General features: G+C 42.4%; 1 protein-coding gene across 3 annotated transcripts in view; it reads right to left on the bottom strand.

Moving 5' to 3' along the window:
• The window catches only part of LOC141097996 (arylacetamide deacetylase-like 4), a 52543-nt gene that overhangs the window by 29066 nt on the left and 4174 nt on the right, over positions 1-19303 (bottom strand). Inside the window, exon 2 of one of the 3 annotated variants that reach the window (XM_073585572.1) lies at positions 298-587. The exons of 1 other annotated variant lie outside the window; for it this stretch is intronic. In XM_073585572.1, the coding sequence (XP_073441673.1) occupies positions 298-453 (156 nt within the window). In that variant the 5' untranslated portion in view covers positions 454-587. Of the gene's footprint in view, positions 1-297; positions 588-19303 lie in introns of those variants that run through there. One more of the 3 variants, XM_073585573.1, reaches the window with a different exon arrangement.

Here is a 19303-nt window from a genome sequence, read left to right as displayed (position 1 = left end):
AATTCATAGTTTTGATGCGTGAATCTACAATTTTCATAGTCATGAAAATAAAGAAAACTCTTTGAATGAGAAGATATGTCCAAACTTTTGGTCTGTACTGTATTTCTATCTATCTATCTATCTATCTATCTATCTATCTATCTATCTATCTATCTATCTATTTGCCTCCCCTCTGGCTATTCCTTTTTCCATTGCGTTTTCTCTACCAAAGCTTACAGGATATAGAATTCTGAGACTGGAGTAAGAAAAAGTAGGGAAACAAAGGAAACATTCTTTAGATTCAGGATATGAACTTACCAAGATGAATGAGCCAACAACAAATGTATGAGCTAGGAGAAGAAATTTAGGATTTGCAATTCCTGGTGGGTACTCCGCTCTCAAAGATTCATACCAGGTGACCCCAAAAAATATCAGAAGACCCAAGACAAGGAAAATGATGATTACTCCAAGCATTCTTGCGGCTTCTGTCCTTTCTGGCTTTCTTTCACTTTCTGGTTTCCTTTAATAGTAATATCCGTGTAGTAATTACAGGGTAGCCAAGTTTTACAGCCGCTTATTGGAGAAGTGCCGCCCACAGGAGATTATAACTGAATGATAATAATATTTAATTTGACGTTACCAAATATTCAAGTGCAAACACACCTTCACACAAAAATTGTGATACTGTGATATAATTTAAAATTGTCTGCGTTCTGCTTATGGATGCAGACAAGTTTTTGCTTTTTGCCGTTGTTTTTCCGCCTTTTTTTCAAAGAGCCATTACATTTATGCATTTAATCGACATAGCTATATGAGGACTTGTCTTTTTTTGGGACAAGTTGTATTTTTGAAAGACACCATTCGTTGGAAAAAAAATTCCAAAGTTCGTTGAAATGGTGATCCCGCAATTTTGCCATTTTTTTTTATTTCATTTTTACAACATTAATTGAATAATAAAAATGTCATTTGAATATCATTCTTCAGGTCAGTGTGATTCTGGTGATATCAAGCATGTATAGTTTTTTTTAATTATTTTAGTTGCTTAAAAAAAAATCCCAACTTTGTAGGAAAAAAAATCTGTTTTGTGTTGGCATTTTCCAAAAACTTTTTTCATTGGTGGAGCTATGTATGGGTTTGTGTTTTGCCTGGAAGCTGACATGTATTGACATTGGAGTAAATACTACATTTCGATTCAATATTTAGTGGAGGTGCTGTGATAAAAAAACAACAATTTTGAGGTTTTCACTTTTCAATTTTTCTTTTGTTACGACATTTTTCATATGAGTAAAAGAGCCTTGTGTGGAACCTGGACAGATAGACAAGCAGAGTGTGTACAGAGCTGTGGAAAGCATCAAAATAGGTGTTCTGTTTAGTTTAGAAAGTACGGTAAGTGAACTTCAGAAGAGAATATAGGGAGTCACTGCAAACTGCAGTCAGGGCACAGAACTGGATCACTGCCTGAATACCTGCCCCATGTGAAAGGAGAACAGGTTGATCTAGTTGCCTTGCCACACTGTTTGCTGAATCATATGGTTTCCTCAGTAGAGAATTAATTGCACCACATTCATCAGGGTTACTGTTATCATCCACGTGAATTATTATAGAGCCTTCCTCCTTCAGACTTCTGGCTCTTTATTTAGAGGACTTTAGAACGCTACAAAAACGCAGACTTATTTAACCACTCAGGGTAACCCTTTGCAACAGCTACAGTCATATGTAAAAGTTTGGGCACCCCTATTAATGTTAACCTTTTTTCTTTATAACAATTTTGGTTTTTGCAACAGGTATTTCAGTTTCATATATCTAATAACTGATGGACTCAGTTATATTTCTGGATTCAAATGAGTTTTATTGTACTAACAGAAAATGTGCAATCTGCATTTAAACAAAATTTGACTGGTCCAAAAGTATGGGCACCCTTATCATTTTCTTGATTTGAACACTCCTAACTACTTTTTACTGACTTCCTGAAGCACTAAATTGGTTTTGTAACCTCATTGAGCTTTGAACTTCATAGCCAGGTGTATCAAATCATGAGAAAAGGTATTTAAGGTGGCCACTTGCAAGTAGTTCTCCTATTTGATTCTCCTATGAAGAGCGGCATCATGGGCTCCTTAAAACAACTCTCAAATGATCTGAAAACAAAGATTATTCAACATAGCTTTTCAGGGGAAGGATACAAAAAGTTGTCTCAGAGATTTAACCTGTCAGTTTCCACTGTGAGGAACATAGTAAGGAAGTGGAAGAACACAGGTACAGTTCTTGTTAAGCCCAGAAGTGGCAGGCCAAGAAAAATATCAGAAAGGCAGAGAAGAAGAATGGTGAGAACAGTCAAGGACAATCCACAGACCACCTCCAAAGACCTGCAGCATCATCTTGCTGCAGACGGTGTCACTGTGCATCGGTCAGCAATACAGCGCACTTTGCACAAGGAGAAACTGTATGGGAGAGTGATGCGAAAGAAGTCGTTTCTGCAAGCACGCCACAAACAGAGTCGCCTGAGGTATGCAAAAGCACATTTGGACAAGCCAGTTACATTTTGGAAGAAGGTCCTGTGGACTGATGAAACAAAGATTGAGTTGTTTGGTCATACAAAAAGGCGTTATGCATGGAGGCTAAAAAACACAGCATTCCAAGAAAAACACTAGCTACCCACAGTAAAATTTGGTGGAGGTTCCATCATGCTTTGGGGCTGTGTGGCCAATGCCGGCACCGGGAATCTTGTTAAAGTTGAGGGTCGCATAGATTCAACTCAGTATCAGCAGATTCTTGACATTAATGTGCAAGAATCAGTGACGAATAGTGTTGAGCATTCCGATACCGCAAGTATCGGGTATCGGCCGATACTTGCTGTATCGGAATTCCGATACCGACTTCCGATATTTTTTCAATATCGGAATTCGGCATCGGAATCGGAAGTTCAAAGTTGATTGACAGCCTGACGTCATCATGATGCGCGGTGTGTGCGCATCATGATGCGCCGTCATTTCGGGCCTTCCGGGGGTCTCTGCCGGCCTGCCGGGGGGCTGTGTGGACTGCCCAGGGTCTGTACCGGCCTGCCGGGGGGCTGTGCCGGCCTGCCGGTGGTCTGTGCACCCTGTGGGGGTCTGTACCGGCCTGCCGGGGGGCTGTGCCGGCCTGCCGGGGGGCTGTGCTGATGTCCGGGGGTCTGTGCAAGCATCGTCCGATGGGACTACAAGTCCCATCTGGCGATGCCTGCTACCATGACAGTGATTGACACATTAGCCAATGATGGGACAGTAGTAGTCCCATCATCCGGCTAATGTGTTAAATGTTAAAAAAAAAAAAAAAAATACTACATACATACTACATACATACTACATGCATGCTACATACATACTACATGCATGCTACATACATACTACATATATACTACTTGCATGCTACATACATACTACATGCTACATACATACTACATATATACTACATACATACTACATACATGCTACATACATGCTACATACATACTGCATGCTACATACATACTACATACATACTACATACATACTACATACATACTACATGCATGCTACATACATACTACATACATACATACTACATGCATGCTACATACATACTACATGCATGCTACATGCATGCTACATACATATTACATGCTACATACATACCACATACATACTACATACATACTACATGCTACATACATACTACATATATACTACATGCATGCTACATACATACTACATGCTACATACATACTACATGCTACATACATACTACATATATACTACATACATACTACATACATGCTACATACATGCTACATACATACTGCATGCTACATACATACTACATACATACTACATACATACTACATGCATGCTACATACATACTACATGCATGCTACATACATACTACATGCATGCTACATGCATGCTACATACATACTACATGCTACATACATACCACGTACATACTACATACATACTACATACATACTACATGCTACATACATACTACATATATACTACATGCATGCTACATACATACTACATGCTACATACATACCACATACATACTACATACATGCTACATGCTACATACATACTACATATATACTACATACATACTACATGCATGCTACATACATACTACATACATACTACATACATACTACATGCATGCTACATACATACTACATGCATGCTACATGCATGCTACATACATACTACATGCTACATACATACCACATACATACTACATACATACTACATACATACTACATGCTACATACATACTACATATATACTACATGCATGCTACATACATACTACATGCTACATACATACCACATACATACTACATACATGCTACATGCTACATACATACTACATGCATGCTACATACATACTACATATATACTACATGCATGCTACATACATACTGTATGCTACATGCATGCTACATACATACTACATACATACTACATGCTACATACATACCACATATATACTACATACATACAATACATTCATACAATACATACATAGACATACAGTACATATAACATAGAGTAACATACTTACCAATACTTGTCACATTGTTCCCCGAAGCCATTGTCTTTTCCGGAATAAATATTAACATAACAAACCACAAAAATACTCACCCACGATCCGAAGCAGTCCACGAGTGTGTCCCACGACGATCTTGGGTAGAGAACTGCAGCATCAGATGATGCTGCCGTTCTCTACGGGCTGCAGGAATCCAATGACGGAAGGTAGGTATCCTTCCGCACTGTATTCCTCCGCCACTTAAAAAAAAAAAAGTCCCTAGTCTCACTTTATGCCATTGCTGCGTGGGAAATTCCCACACAGCAATGGCATAAAGTGAGACTAGGGACTTTTTTTTTTTTTCCTCAAAAATGATTTTTTAGCCCGCTATGTTTTATTTTATCAAGGGTAACAGGAGAAATTGGACCACAAAAGTTGTTGAGCAATTGTACTGATTACGATGATACTCCATATATGGGGGGAACCATTGTTTGGGCGCATGGGAGAGCTCGAAAGGGAAGGAGTGCCATTTTGGAACAGACTTTGATGGAATGGTCTGCCGGCATCATGTTGCGTTTGCAGAGCTACTGATGTGCCTAAACAGTATAAACCCCCCACAAGTGACCCCATTTTGGAAACTAGACCCCTGAAGGAGCTTATCTAGATATGTGGTGAGCACTTTAAACCCCCAAGTGCTTCACAGAAGTTTATAAATGCAGAGCAGTGAAAATAAAAAATCATTTTTTTTCCCTCAAAAATGATTTTTTAGCCTGCTATTTTTAATTTCTTAAGGGTAACAGGAGAATTTGGACCACAAAAGTTGTTGTGCAATTTGTCCTGAGTACGCTGATACCCCATATGTGGGGGGGAACCACTGTTTGGGTGCATGGGAGAGCTCGGAAGGGAAGGAGCGCCATTTTGGAAGGCAGACTTTGATGGAATGGTCTCCGGGCGTCATGTTGCGTTTGCAGAGCCCCTGATGTGACTAAACAGTATAAACCCCCCACAAGTGACCCCATTTTGGAAACTAGACCCCCCAAGGTGCTTATCTAGATGTGTGGTGAGCACTTTGAACCCCCAAGCGCGTCACAGAAGTTTATAACACAGAGCTGTGAAAATAAAAAGTTTTTTTTTACACAAAAGTGATTTTTTAGCCCCCAATTTTTTTATTTTCCGAAGAGTAACAGGAGAAATTAGACCCCCAAAGTTGGTAAATAGTGGAAACCCCTCAATTCTTGCTTCAACCCTAACCCCAACACACCCCTAACCCTAATCCCAGCGCTAACCTTAATCCCAACCCTAATCCCTAATTCTAACCCTAATCCTAATTTGCCCTAACCCTAATTCTAACCCTAATGCTAATTCTAACCCTAGCCCTAACCCTAATTCCAACCCTAACCCTAATTGTAACCCTAACCTTAGCCCTTACCCTAGCCCTAACCCTAATGGAAAAATGAAAAAAAAATATTTTCTTTATTTCATTATGTTTGCCTATCTAATGGGGTGATAAAACGGGCGGGGAGGGGTTATTTCCTATATTTTTTATTTTGATCACTATGATAGTTTATCACTGTCACATTAAATAACATTGGTCCAAGCGTTCTCCATGTTTTTCACCGATAGACTCGTACCAAAACTACAGTCATACAAATGAGCCCAAATGAGCATAGTTGCATGTGATGTTTAAACAGCTACAACCTTCATTTGATTGCATTTTATTTAATTAGTAATATAGCTTCAAAATAAAAGGATTCACAGTTTCGTAATTAATTGTGAATATCAATTTATACGATAGAGGGAGAATTGAATAATTCTGCATATTCGAGATTGATCCTTTAGCTGTTCTGATACAATACACCTGCACCCCACTGTTTGTCTTACCATGAATCAGGACATTGGCGCCATGCTCTTTGGAGACACAATAAAATATGATCATTTTCCCTCTGGAGACTCATTGATGTCATCGGAGGGGGAAATTTAAACATGGTGACTGGCAGAAAGTAGATTGATCACATTCTCAACAGGACATCCACTCCTTTAGAGTGCTTCTTCCACGAACTGTCCTCTTGATGAACCTACATCTTTAAAGGGAAACGCGTTGAGGCATTGGGGCATTTCCATTGAGACTAAGAGAATTTATTGGAGGCATCAAGTAAATTGATAAGTAATAATAATAGTATGATGCGATTACTATTGTTGAAATATCAATTATTAAGGGGATGAATTACTCTTTAGTTCGATAAGTGGATAACTTTGGATCATGGACATGTGTAATCATTTTCTTCTTTTTAGAAAGACTAAACAGCAGCAAAAAGAGGAATAAAAATCCTCCAGAAATTAAAAAAAAAAAAACAGAAGAAAAAAGGCAGCAATGTTTTATCTGTCTAGGCCTCCATACAATTGCACTAGGCAGGTAAAACATCGCTTCCTTTTTTTTACTGTTCTTTTAAAAAAAGAGTATACATCTATGTCTTTCTATATTTTAATAGAGATATATGTTTAATAGTTTAGTATCTTTACAAGTGTGCTGGTTGGTGTTATATTAATTTCTGTCCCTTGGCAGGGTGTGTCTTTTTATTCATTAAACCTGTTTATCGTGGGTGTAGATTCACCTGTACTAGGGTGTATTAATGAGAGCCACCAATTGGTGGGGGGTACCAATTTGCGCTCTAATTTTTAGACTGCCAAAGTAGAAGATAAGCTTAGAGATAAATTAGGGTTATAGCTACCTGCACTGTTGTTCCTGGATTTGTACCGTTCTGGATATATCTAATCACCATGTGAATTGACACATACTATTTTTATCAGAGGTCTCATTTTTCTCATTGAGAAATATTTTCACCATTTTTGGATATTTAGTCACACACTTAGTAGTATACAGGGTCGGGACAAGGTATTTTGATGCCCTAGGCAGATGAATTTGACGGCGACCCCCACCCCCAATCTACCCCGATGAACACTCAGCACCTAAGTGAAGGAATGGGTCAGAGACCAAGTGTCAGGACTGGCTCTGGATTCTGTTAATCTGTGGTGCTTTATTGCCCTTTTTCAAGATGGTGTCTGCTGCCTCATTTCTGCTCATGTGATCTGCCTTCCCTGTCTTTATAACCCTGGTTTGCCGTCCAGTCCTTGCTTGTGTATTCTGCTTGAATCCCTGGCTCTGTGCTGCAAGAGATTGCTCCTCTCCAAAAGATCCGTTTCAGCCCTTCCAGCAAACCTCTCCAATTCTCAGTAGCGAGCTGTGTGTGAGTTCTTCCGCAGCTGCATCTGTCTCCACCTGCCTGCTTAGGACACGTAAGCTTGGCCTACTTCAGCTAACCTATTTGGTGTGCAGTGGCAGTATTTGTGACTGTTCTGGACTTCCTAAGAGACTCACAGCCCTGCACTGTTTTCAGAATTCTTATTCAGAGACTGCCAGCCCTGTTGTGAATTGTGTCTTCTGAACGGCTTTCCCTAGTGTGTGCCTCGCCCAAGAGACTTTGCCTGCAGCAGTGCTGCATATAAACTTCTTCACTGTCTCCCTGTTTGCTGTGTTTCCTTGAACTGTTGCTCACTTGCAGAACCTGCATTTATTTGTGTAAATACAGACTTGTTACCATACTCCTGTTCAGTTTACTCATTGTCTCAAGCCAAGAGGTTCTTGAGTGTTAAACTATAATTGTTACACTAAGGTAAGAGGACCCCTAAAGTAAACCCCCATTTTTACCAGAAAATACCAGCAAAAGTAAAAAAAAAATGTGATGTAATTTAGGGTTGAGGCTCCACAGGGAGTGGGACTCTTGGGCTTCAATTAAAGTGTCCATCATTTGGCAGATGCCCTAAAGGAAACTAAAAGAAATAAAGTGATACAGATACGTATGATTGTTCTTAACCCCCTTACCCCCAAGGGTGGTTTGCACGTTCATGACCGGGCCAATTTTTACAATTCTGACCACTGTCCCTTTATGAGGTAATAACTCTGGAACGATTCCATGGATCCTGGTGATTCTGACATTGTTTTCTCGTGACATATTGTACTTCATGTTAGTGGTAAAATTTCATTCACATAACTTGCGGTTATTTATGAAAAAAAACGGAAATCTGGCAAAAATTTTGAAAATTTCGCAATTTTCCAACTTTGAATTTTTATGCCCTTAAATCACAGAGATATGGCACACAAAAAACTTAATAAGTAACATTTCCCACATGTTTACTTTACATCAGCACAATTTTGGAACCAAAGTTTTTTATTATTAGGAACTTATAAGGGTTAAAAAGCGATTTCTCATTTTTACGTCATCATTTTTTTTTTACGGACCACATCACATTTGAAGCCACTTTGAGGAGTCTATATGATAGAAAATACCCAAAAGTGGCACCATTCTAAAAACTGCACCCCTCAAGGTGCTCAAAACCACATTCAAGAAGTTTATTAACCCTTCAGGTGCTTCACAGGAATTTTTTGAATGTTTAAAAAAATGAACATTTTTTTTCACTAAAAAATTACTTCAGGTCCAATTTTTTTATTTTACCAAGGGTAACAGGAGAAATTGGACATCAAACGTTATTGTGCAATTTGTCCTGAGTATGCTGATAACTGATATGTGGGGGGAGCCTCTGTTTCGGCGCATGGCAGAGCTCAGAAGGGAAGGATAGCAAAATTGGCTGGAATTGAGATTGGACGTCATTTCACGTTTGGAGAGCCCCTGATGTGCCCAAACAGTGGAAACCCCCCACAAGTGGCCCCATTTTGAAAACTAGACCCCCCAAGGAACTTATCTAGATATGTGGTGAGAACTTTGAACCCCCAAGGGCTTCACAGAAATTTATAATGTACAGCTGTACAATTAAAAAACAATTTTTTCCACAAAAATGATCTTTTCACCCCCAATTTTTATTTTCCCAAGGGTAACAGGACACCAAAAGTTATTGTGCAATTTGTCCTGAGTACGCTGATACCCTATATGTGGGGGTAAATGACTATTTGGGTGCATAGCAGAGCTCGGAAGGGAAGCAGCGCCATTTGACATTTTTGTCTGGAATTGAGATCGGACGCCATGTCGCGTTTGGAAAGCCCCTGATGTACCAAAACAGTGGAAACCCTCCACAAATGACACCATTTTGGAAACTAGACCCCCCCAAGGAACTTATCTAGATGTGTGGTGAGAAATTTGAACCCCCAAGGGCTTCACAGAAGTTTATAATGTATAGTCGTAAAATAAAAAGATCATATTTTTTTCCACAAAAATGATTTTTTCCTCCCAATTTTTTATTTTCCCAAGGGTAGCAGGAGACACTGGACCCCAAAAGTTGTTGTGCAATTTGTCCTGAGTAGACTGATACCTCATATGTGAGGGGGAAACTACTGTTTGGGCGCATGACAGAGCATGGAAGGAAAGGCGCACCGTTTGACTTTTTCAGCGCAGAATTGGCTGGAATTGGGACCAGAGGCCATGTTGCATTTGGAGAGCCTCTGATGTGCCTAAAAAGTGGAAACCCCCCAATTCTAACTCAAACCCTAACCCTAATCTCAGCCCTAGCCCTAACCCTAATGGGAAAATGGAAATAAATACATTTTTTTTAAAAAATTTTATTTTTCCCTAACTAAGGGGGTGAAAAAGGGGGGGTTTGATTTACTATATATGGTGGGTTTTTATGTTTGGCAGCTGTCACACACTAAAAGATGCTTTTTATTGTAAAAATAGTTTTTGCATCACCACATTTTGAGAGCTATAATTTTTTCATATTTTGACCCACAGAGTCATGTGAGGTCTTATTTTTTGCGTGACGAGTTGACTTTTTTTGGTACCATTTTTGGGCACGTGACATTTTTTGAACACTTTTTATTACGATTTTTGGAACGCAGAATGAACAAAAAACAACATTTCATGAATTTCTTTTGGGGGGGCGTTGACACCGTTCCGCATGTGGTAAAATTGATAAAGGGGTTTTGTTCTTTGGGTCAGAACAATTAAAGCGATATCTCATTTCCATCTTTTTTATGTTTTGGCGCGTTTATACAATAAAAACTATTGTAAAAAAATAATTATTTTTGCATCGCTTTATTCTGCGAGCTATATCTATTCTTTTGCTGATGATGCTGTATGGTGGCTCGTTTTTTGCAGGACAAAATGACGTTTTCAGCGGTACCATGGTTATTTATATACGTCTTTTTGATCGCGCGTTATTCCACTTTTTGTTCGGCGGTATGATGATAAAGCATTGTTTTTTGCCTTTTCTAAAGGGGTTAACTAGTGGGACAGTTTTATAGGGCGGGTCGTTACAGATGTGGCAATACTAAATATGTTTATTGTTTTTTTTTATTTACAAAAAAAAGAATTTATTAGGGTTTTTTTTTTTAAATTTATTTGGGATTTTTTTAAAATTATTTTTACACTTGATTATTTTTTTTTTTAACTTTATTATATTGGCCCAGTGTGGGACAATATAATAAAGTGTCAGATCGCTGATTTGACACCTTGCACAGTGTGTCAGGTCAGCGATCTGACAGGCACTGAGAAAGCCGCCTCTCTGCCAGACCCCGAAGGCCCCCGTGGCCATATTGGATCCGGGGGCCTGCAGGGAGGGAGGCCCTCAGAACAGCACGATCATAGTGCAAGACATATGAAAGCCTGCATTGAGTTTGCTAAAAAACACATGAAGGCTATCAGACTATGAGAAATAAGATTCTCTGGTCTGATGAGATGAAGATAGAACTATTTGGTGATAATTCTGAGCGGTATGTGTGGAGAAGACCAGGCACTGATTATCACCTGCCAATACAATCCCAACAGGGAACCATGGTGGTGGCAGCATCATGCTATGGAGGTGTTTTTCAGCTGCAGGGACAGGACGACTGGTTGCAATTGAAGGAAACATGAATGCGGCCAAGTACAGAGATATCCAGGATGAAAACCTCTTCCAGAGTGCTCTGGACCTCAGACTTGGCTGAAGATTCACCTTCCAACAAGAAAATGACCCTAAGCACAAAGCTAAAATAACAAAGGAGTGGCTTCAGAACAACTCTGTGACCATTCTTGACTGGCCCAGCCAGAGCCCTGACCTAAACCCAATTGAGCATCTCTGGAGAGACCTGAAAATGGCTGTCCACAAGCATTCACCATCCAACCTGACAGAACTGGAGAGGATCTGCAAGGAAGAATGGCAGAGGATCCCCAAATCCAGGTGTGATAAACCTGTTGCATAATTCCCAAGAAGACTCATGGCTGTACTAGCTCAAAAGGGTGCTTCTAATCAATACTGAGCAAAGGGTCTGAATACTTATGACCATGTGATATTTAAGGTTTTCTTTTTTAATAAATTTGCAAAAAGTCTACATTTCTGTTTTTTTCAGTCAAGATGGGGTGCAGGGTGTACATTAATGAGAAAAAAAAAGAACTTTTTTGAATTTACCAAATGGCTGCAATGAAACAAAGAGTGAAAAATTTAAAGGGGTCTGAATACTTTCTCTACCAACCTAATCCTGGCTATCTGTACATTTTGATAGCGCTTCTTCCCTAGAGCCAAGACACAGGGACTTGTTCTGCTATTCTTTTTCTGCTTGTCTCTGGTTACATGCACTGATAGCAGAACCCTGTTCTGAGGAATGTCTTTGGGCCAAAACATCAATTATTTTTGCAACACTATGGACATTGTGTGAATTATCTTATTTGCATCATATTTTGGAGTGCCAAATTCTTTTACGGAAGTTATTGGGGTGGATTCCTATTTGTGAACCCTGTATAGTTAGTGTATGTGTGTGTGTGGCTTAGTATTTTTCATATCTGTACATGGTGGCGCCCGTCTCCTCTTGCTTCCTGTACAGCAGTGGATGCTGAATGGCGTGATGACATCACCGTGTTGCGCCATCCGACATCCCCTGCGTGCGCATGACAGCTCTTCTGCTCCTGTCTGAAAAATTCGCAATAAATAACCTTAGATTTAATTAAATTACTTTTCTGAAATACATGTAATTAGCAAAGTAAATGATTTCTCTCAATATTACAGAGAAGCAGGTTTTAATTATTAACTTTACCGCCGTGAGCTCAAAATCTGGTGAGATTCTCTTCTCTGTGAGGCAGCTATTGTATACAGCATGTGACTGGTATATGGATCCTTGTGCTCAGATCCACAGGATTTGGGGTTGACTCATCAATTTGCCTCTTTTGCTAAGTCACTAGTACGTTCAATTTGATGGGAGAATCAATTCACCTATTTTCCTTATAAAGCTGCCTAACTACACAAACATGGCAAATTGTTGCACAAATTGATCCCAACAACCAATGAATCAGTGAAATAGAAATCAAGCCAAATTTTTTCTCTATTTCAACCACGAGAGAGCGTTTTACTTATTAATGACAATCGTTATATATCAGAGATGTAATAAGATGTCCATGTGTATTATGTCAACTAGCTAAATTAAGTGCACATACCTACTGTGTATACTTGTGTTTAAGCCGAGTTTTTCAGTAACTTTTTGTTGTGCTTGTACACGAGCCTTTGTCCTAGAAAGATGGCGGAGGAGTGGGAGCGAAGGAGCAATGGGTCACAGAGGCTGGAGCCGGCGGCTGTGGCCGTAATTGTGCCTGTTCCTAAAGAGAAATGAATATTCACTGCGCTGGCAATGAATAGTCATTTCTCTAAAGGTATATGCACACGCTGAGGATTCTGCTGCAGATCCGCCGCGGTTTTGGCCCTGCGGATCCGCAACAGAATTAGCTACGTTGTACAGTACCATTATATCCTATGGAAAATAGAAACCGCAGTGCAGACGGTGCGGAATTTTCCGCACGTTTTTTGCTGCGGTTTTCAATCCGCAGAAAGAATTGACAGGTCATTCTTTTCTGCGGATTCCACAGCGGTTTGCCATCTCCTCCATTGTAGAGATGATAAACCGCAGGGCAAAACCGCAGGCTAATCCGCAGATAAACCGCAGGTCTTTTGACCTGCAGATTTTGCAAAATCCACGTGGAAAAATCTGCTGACCAATCCGCAGCGTGTGCACATACCCTTATAGTGCGCACAGTTACAGCTGAAGCCGCCGGCTTCCAGCACACATTCTACTTACCTTCCCTGGCTGCCCTCGCTGCATCTCGTTCGTTCCTGCGCCAGCAGCTCTTCTGGCCAAGCGATCAAGTGGCCCCGCTCATTAAGGTGGAGTGAATATTTGTGAGTGATCGCTCGTCCAAAAGAGCTGCTGGCGTTGAATGAGATGCAGTAAGAGAGCACAGGGAAGGTAAGTAGGATGTGCTTTTTTTTGTAGGAACTATGCATACAAGGATAGGGGATAAGGAGCCATGCATACAAGGACAGGGGAGTCATGCATACAAGGACAGGGACGGGGGAGCCATGCATATGTAACAAGGTGGCACAGGGTGGTAGTCATGGGTGAGTTCACTAAGCAAGAGTAAGTGAGCACCCCGGCACCTTATACATGAAAGGATAAATAAAGTCCTGGTACTCCTATACAGTTCGTTACCTGTTGTGAATTCGCTTTCTGGCCTACCTCTGGTTACTAGTGAAGGTAGTGGAGCTGGTTCTTTTTCCTGGCTCCCTCTGGTAGTTACTGGAGGTAATGGAGCTGATCTAATTAACAGAGGCCTGCCACCTGATAATGAGGGTGATGACAGGAGATCTGGAGTTTCTGACTGGATTTAAGACAGCCGACTCCCTCTATCCCTGCTGGTGATTTTTTCCTGCCTCCTGAGGTCTTAGTTTCCAGCTCAGTCCCTGCATGCTCAAGCTAAGTGTTCTTTTGCTATTGTTCACATTTGATTTGGTTTTGTCTATTTCAGTTTTGTGTGGTCAGCCAGCCCCAGCTGGGGCTGTGCTGAATTTCCATCCTTTTGTTACTGTTTGTGCCAGTTTGTTTTTGTCCCTTATTAGACTGGCCTCTTTTTGCTCTGCTTTCAGAATAAACCAGAGTGCTGATATAGTGGGCGAAGTCCAGTAACTTCAGTATTTTTCTATCCGACGTGTTGGACTTTTTTGCAGGGTTTTTTGCGTGATTGCAGACAGAGTCTTTCCTTTCCTGTCCTGTCTAGATAGTGTGGGCCCCATCGTTTGCTCAGTCTATTTTCCTATCTGCGTTTGTGTTTTTATCTTGTCTCACCAACAATATGTGTTTGGGGGCTATCTATTCCTTTGGGGTCTGCTCTGGGGCAGTTTAGATTTCCCCTTTCTTGCTTTAGGCTTATTTAGTTCTCTGGTTGTGTTGAGGCATCTAGGATCATCGTAGGTACGCTACACGGCTACTGCTAGTTGTGTGGATAGGATCAGGGGTCTGCAATCCGCTTAGTTACCAACCTCTCTGGTTTTCTGTGGCTTGGCTTCGTCTTGCTCTCCTCCTCAGTGACCCAATCATAACAGTTACCTCTGTTAATCCAGCTTCTGGCTTCTAGGTTCCACAGAGTCACAGTTCTTTTCCAACAGTTGAACTTTACTAAACAGTAAGGTATCCATCACATCTGCAGCACAGTTCTGTCACGTTTCCGCCAGACTTAGGGCCTGCTGTTCCGGTCGCGGCCTCTAGGAGGCGCCGGACCGCCACTTTATCGTCAGACTCAGGGACGGCTCTTCCTGCCTCGGCCACTGGACAGGGCCGTGGTTCTGTCACGTCAGGCTCAGAGCCTACTGTCCCGGCTTTAGCCTCTAGGAGGCGCCGGTCTGTCACGTCGCCGTTAAATTCTGGGTCTGCTGCTCCTGTCGCGGTCACTAGGAGGCGCCATGGCTCGCCCGGGAGTTATGGTGCTGACAGAGTAAGGGCACCTGCGCAGGCATCTGGTGGACGCAGGCTCCACCCCTCTGTCAGTCATCAAGAGGTTACTGCATCTCCATCTGGCCTGGTCCTGGGGGCGGTACTGATGACATCATCAGTCCAGGAACCTATGAGGGGTGACCTGATCCCTGAAATACCTTGGGACTGGTCTTGCAAGCCGCCGGATATATTCTTGGTTCCCCTGTGTGTTACTGTGTGAATTGCTTTCTGACTGACTGACTTTGGCCTGGACTTCTGACTCTCCTTCTGCCTAACGATTCTGTACCTCTGCGACTCTCCTGGTTTATGACTTTCGGCCTGAATCTGACTCTCCTTCTGCCTAACGATTCTGTACCTCTGCGACTCTCCTGGTTTATGACTTTCGGCCTGAATCTGACTCTGCTTCTGCCTAACGATTCTGTACCTCTGCTACTCTCCTGGTTTATGACTCTCGGCCTGAATCTGACTCTGCTTCTGCCTAATGATTCTGTACCTCTGCTACTCTCCTGGTTTATGACTCTCGGCCTGAATCTGACTCTGCTTCTGCCTAACGATTCTGTACCTCTGCTACTCTCCTGGTTTATGACTCTCGGCCTGAATCTGACTCTGCTTCTGTCTACCGTTTTTGTACCATTGCTGCCCGACTGGTTTAGACTCGCATATCTCCACGTTTGTGTCCTGTATTGGAACACCTTTCTGGCGACCGTCCTGCTCTGGTCACTGCTCCTATTCAGACAGCGCCTCCTGGGCTCTGCTATAAATCCAGATCCCTGTATAGGGGTAAAGGGTATCAGTGTTTCTCGGGGTGTTGCCTGGCTGCAGCCCAGACCCGCAGGCGGACATCACATTATATCCGGCCATATAAAAAAAACTGCTTCTTGTGTATATAACCAGCATATACAAAAGCAGTCTCCCTGAACTTTTTTTTTCTCTCCCTTCTTCTGACTGAGCTGATTTCTGGCCTAAACACCTGGTTCAGTGCACAGCCTGAAGGAGCACTTTCATCTTCCTGCACCAGTATGCTGCAGTCTGGAGCCTTCAGAGAGAGAGCTGAGCGTCAGAGATCCATACTACTGAGACATCGGCCTCTGGGCAACTCTGGCTATGGTTGCCCAGGGGCACAGGTATTGCCCGCAGATGCGGCTAAAGTTTTATTGCCTATTGCCCTTTCTTTTGGTCAGAAATCTCAGTGTGTGAACGCATATGTGGATTGTGGATCTGAAGGGAATTTTATGGATTCTTTGGTTGCTAAAAGTCTCGGTGTACCCCTATTAAGACTTAATGCCCCTATAAAAACTACGGCTATTAATGGCACATCTATTGTCCAGGAGGGGGTTAAATTTGTTACTGACAAAATCACTATGTCGGTGGGAGCATTGCATACCGAGGTTATGTCATTTTTTGTGATGGATAATTTGTCTGCTGCAGTCATTTTGGGGATGCCATGGCTACGCCAGCATAATCCAGTCATCGACTGGCACCTAGGCGATGTTATACGCTGGAGTTCACACTGTCAGGAAAACTGCATGTCGCTAACAGTAAACCAAGTTAAAGTTAAACCCCTCCACATACCGTTTGCCTTCAGAGATTTTGAGGATGTCTTTTCTATTGCAAAATCTGAAAAGCTACCCCCTCACAGAAAGTATGATTGCCCTATAGATCTGATTCCAGATGCCCGTCTCCCAAAAGGGAGAATATTTAATCTCTCAGGTCCAGAGCGTCAGGCTATGAATGAGTACATAGCTGATAGCTTAAAAAAGGGGTTTATTAGACCGTCCATTTCTCCAGTTGGAGCTGGCTTCTTCTTTGTAGAAAAGAAAGATGGTGGTCTCAGACCCTGCATTGACTACCGGGAATTGAATGCAATCACTATAAAGAACCAGTACCCGCTTCCACTCATCCCTGATCTTTTTAATCAGCTAATGGGAGCCCGTTGGTTTACTAAACTGGACCTCCGGGGGGCATACAATCTAGTCCGCATAAGAGACGGGGATGAGTGGAAAACAGCCTTTAATACCCCTCTTGGCCACTTTGAGTACCTGGTAATGCCCTTCGGACTCAGTAACGCACCTGCCGTGTTCCAGCACTTTGTAAATGACATTTTCAGGGACATTTGTGGGGTGTATGTCGTCGTGTATTTAGATGACATTTTGATTTATTCTGCTGACCCTGTGACACATGCTCAGCACGTTCGCTCTGTACTGCAGAGACTGCGAGAACACTCCCTGTTTGCTAAACTGGAGAAATGTGTTTTTTTTGCGGAGGAGGTACAATTTTTAGGATATGTGGTTTCAAGCACAGGCTTCAGTATGGATCCTGCCAAGATCCAACCTATTAAAACTTGGGTGCAACCCAAGTCGCTAAAAGCGCTGCAGCGATTTTTAGGGTTTGCAAATTATTACCGAAAATTCATCAGGGGTTTCTCCGAAATTGCTAAACCACTCACGGATTTGACCCGAAAAGGGGCAGACGTGACCAATTGGAACCCTGAGGCAATTCAGGCTTTTGCTACGTTAAAAGAGTGCTTTGTAGCCAACCCAGTTTTGGTTCAGCCTGATCTGGACCGCCCGTTTATTGTAGAGGTGGACGCCTCTGAGGTCGGAGTGGGAGCAGTGCTGTCGCAAGGCACTGCATCACTCACTCAGCTTCGCCCATGTGCCTTTTTCTCCCGCAAATTCTCTGCCACTGAGAAGAATTACGATATAGGTAATCGGGAGTTATTGGCGATCAAATGGGCCTTCGAGGAATGGCGCCACTTCCTCGAAGGCGCCAAACATAAGATCACTGTGATTACAGATCACAAGAATCTGACTTACCTGGAGTCAGCAAAAAGATTAAATCCTAGACAAGCGAAGTGGGCCTTGTTCTTCTCTAGGTTTGATTTCTTAATAACCTTTCGTCCTGGTACCAAAAATGTGAGGGCTGATGCTCTCTCTCGAAGTTTCTGCCCCTCACAGGCTGAGGACTCGGAGCCAGTTCCAATACTGGCCAATGGTATTGTTGTGTCGGCTGTGTCTCTGGACCTTCTGGAGGAGATCCGTAGGTCCCCAGAACCAGCCCCTGACTCGACGCCCCCCCAGAAATTGTTTGTTCCAGCGCCGTTTCGCCTACAAGTTCTGAAGGAGTCGCACGACTCCGTCCTGGCAGGCCATCCTGGGGTCAATAATACCGCTAGACTTGTGACTAGGAGTTTTTGGTGGCCAACGGTAGTTAAGGACTGCAAGGATTATGTACTAGCTTGTGAAATCTGTGCTCGCGCCAAGTCCCCTTACAATCGGCCTGCCGGCTGGCTCCAGTCCTTGCCCGCTCCAGAGAGTCCATGGACCCACATCTCCATGGACTTCATTACTGACCTACCACCCTCAGAGGGGAAGACATGTATCTGGGTGGTGGTGGACAGGTTCAGTAAGCAATGTCATTTTGTTCCCCTCTCTGGATTACCTAATTCAGAAACTCTGAGTAAGTTGTTTATTGTTCATGTAATAAGGCTGCATGGCGCTCCAGAGAATATCGTGTCCGACCGAGGTACCCAGTTTGTTTCCAAATTCTGGAGAGCATTCTGCAAACGTATTGGTATTGAATTATCCTTCTCCTCCACTTACCACCCTGAGACCAATGGTCAAACGGAGCGTACCAACCAGGCTCTAGAGCAATATCTTCGCTGCTATGTCTCGGAACATCAGTCTGATTGGGCGGAACATCTCCCATTAGCTGAGTTCGCTCTAAATAACCAGTACCAGGAATCTATCAAAACCACCCCGTTCTTCTGCAATCATGGTTTGCACCCACGTTTTGGTTCATTTTCGGCCAAGATGTCGGAGCTTCCGGGAGTAGAGAATTCCATACGTCACTTAAGGACAATCTGGTCGGAGGTGAACACAAACTTGAAAGGGTCCCAGGTCAGGCAGGCTTCGGCCGCAAATAAACGGAGGTCCACGGGGCCGCACCTAGGAGTTGGGGACAAAGTTTGGCTGTCTACCAGAAACATTAAGCTTAAGGTGCCATCTGCCAAACTGGGGCCCAGGTTTATTGGTCCCTACGAGATATTAGAAGTAA

The sequence above is a fragment of the Dendrobates tinctorius genome, unplaced genomic scaffold (genome assembly GCF_039654945.1).
Source record: "Dendrobates tinctorius isolate UK_male_01 unplaced genomic scaffold, ASM3965494v1 ptg000086l, whole genome shotgun sequence".
NCBI lineage: Eukaryota > Metazoa > Chordata > Amphibia > Anura > Dendrobatidae > Dendrobates > Dendrobates tinctorius.
The sequence above is the reverse complement of the archived record's forward strand: the minus strand, read 5'-3'. Positions and strand labels throughout refer to the sequence as shown.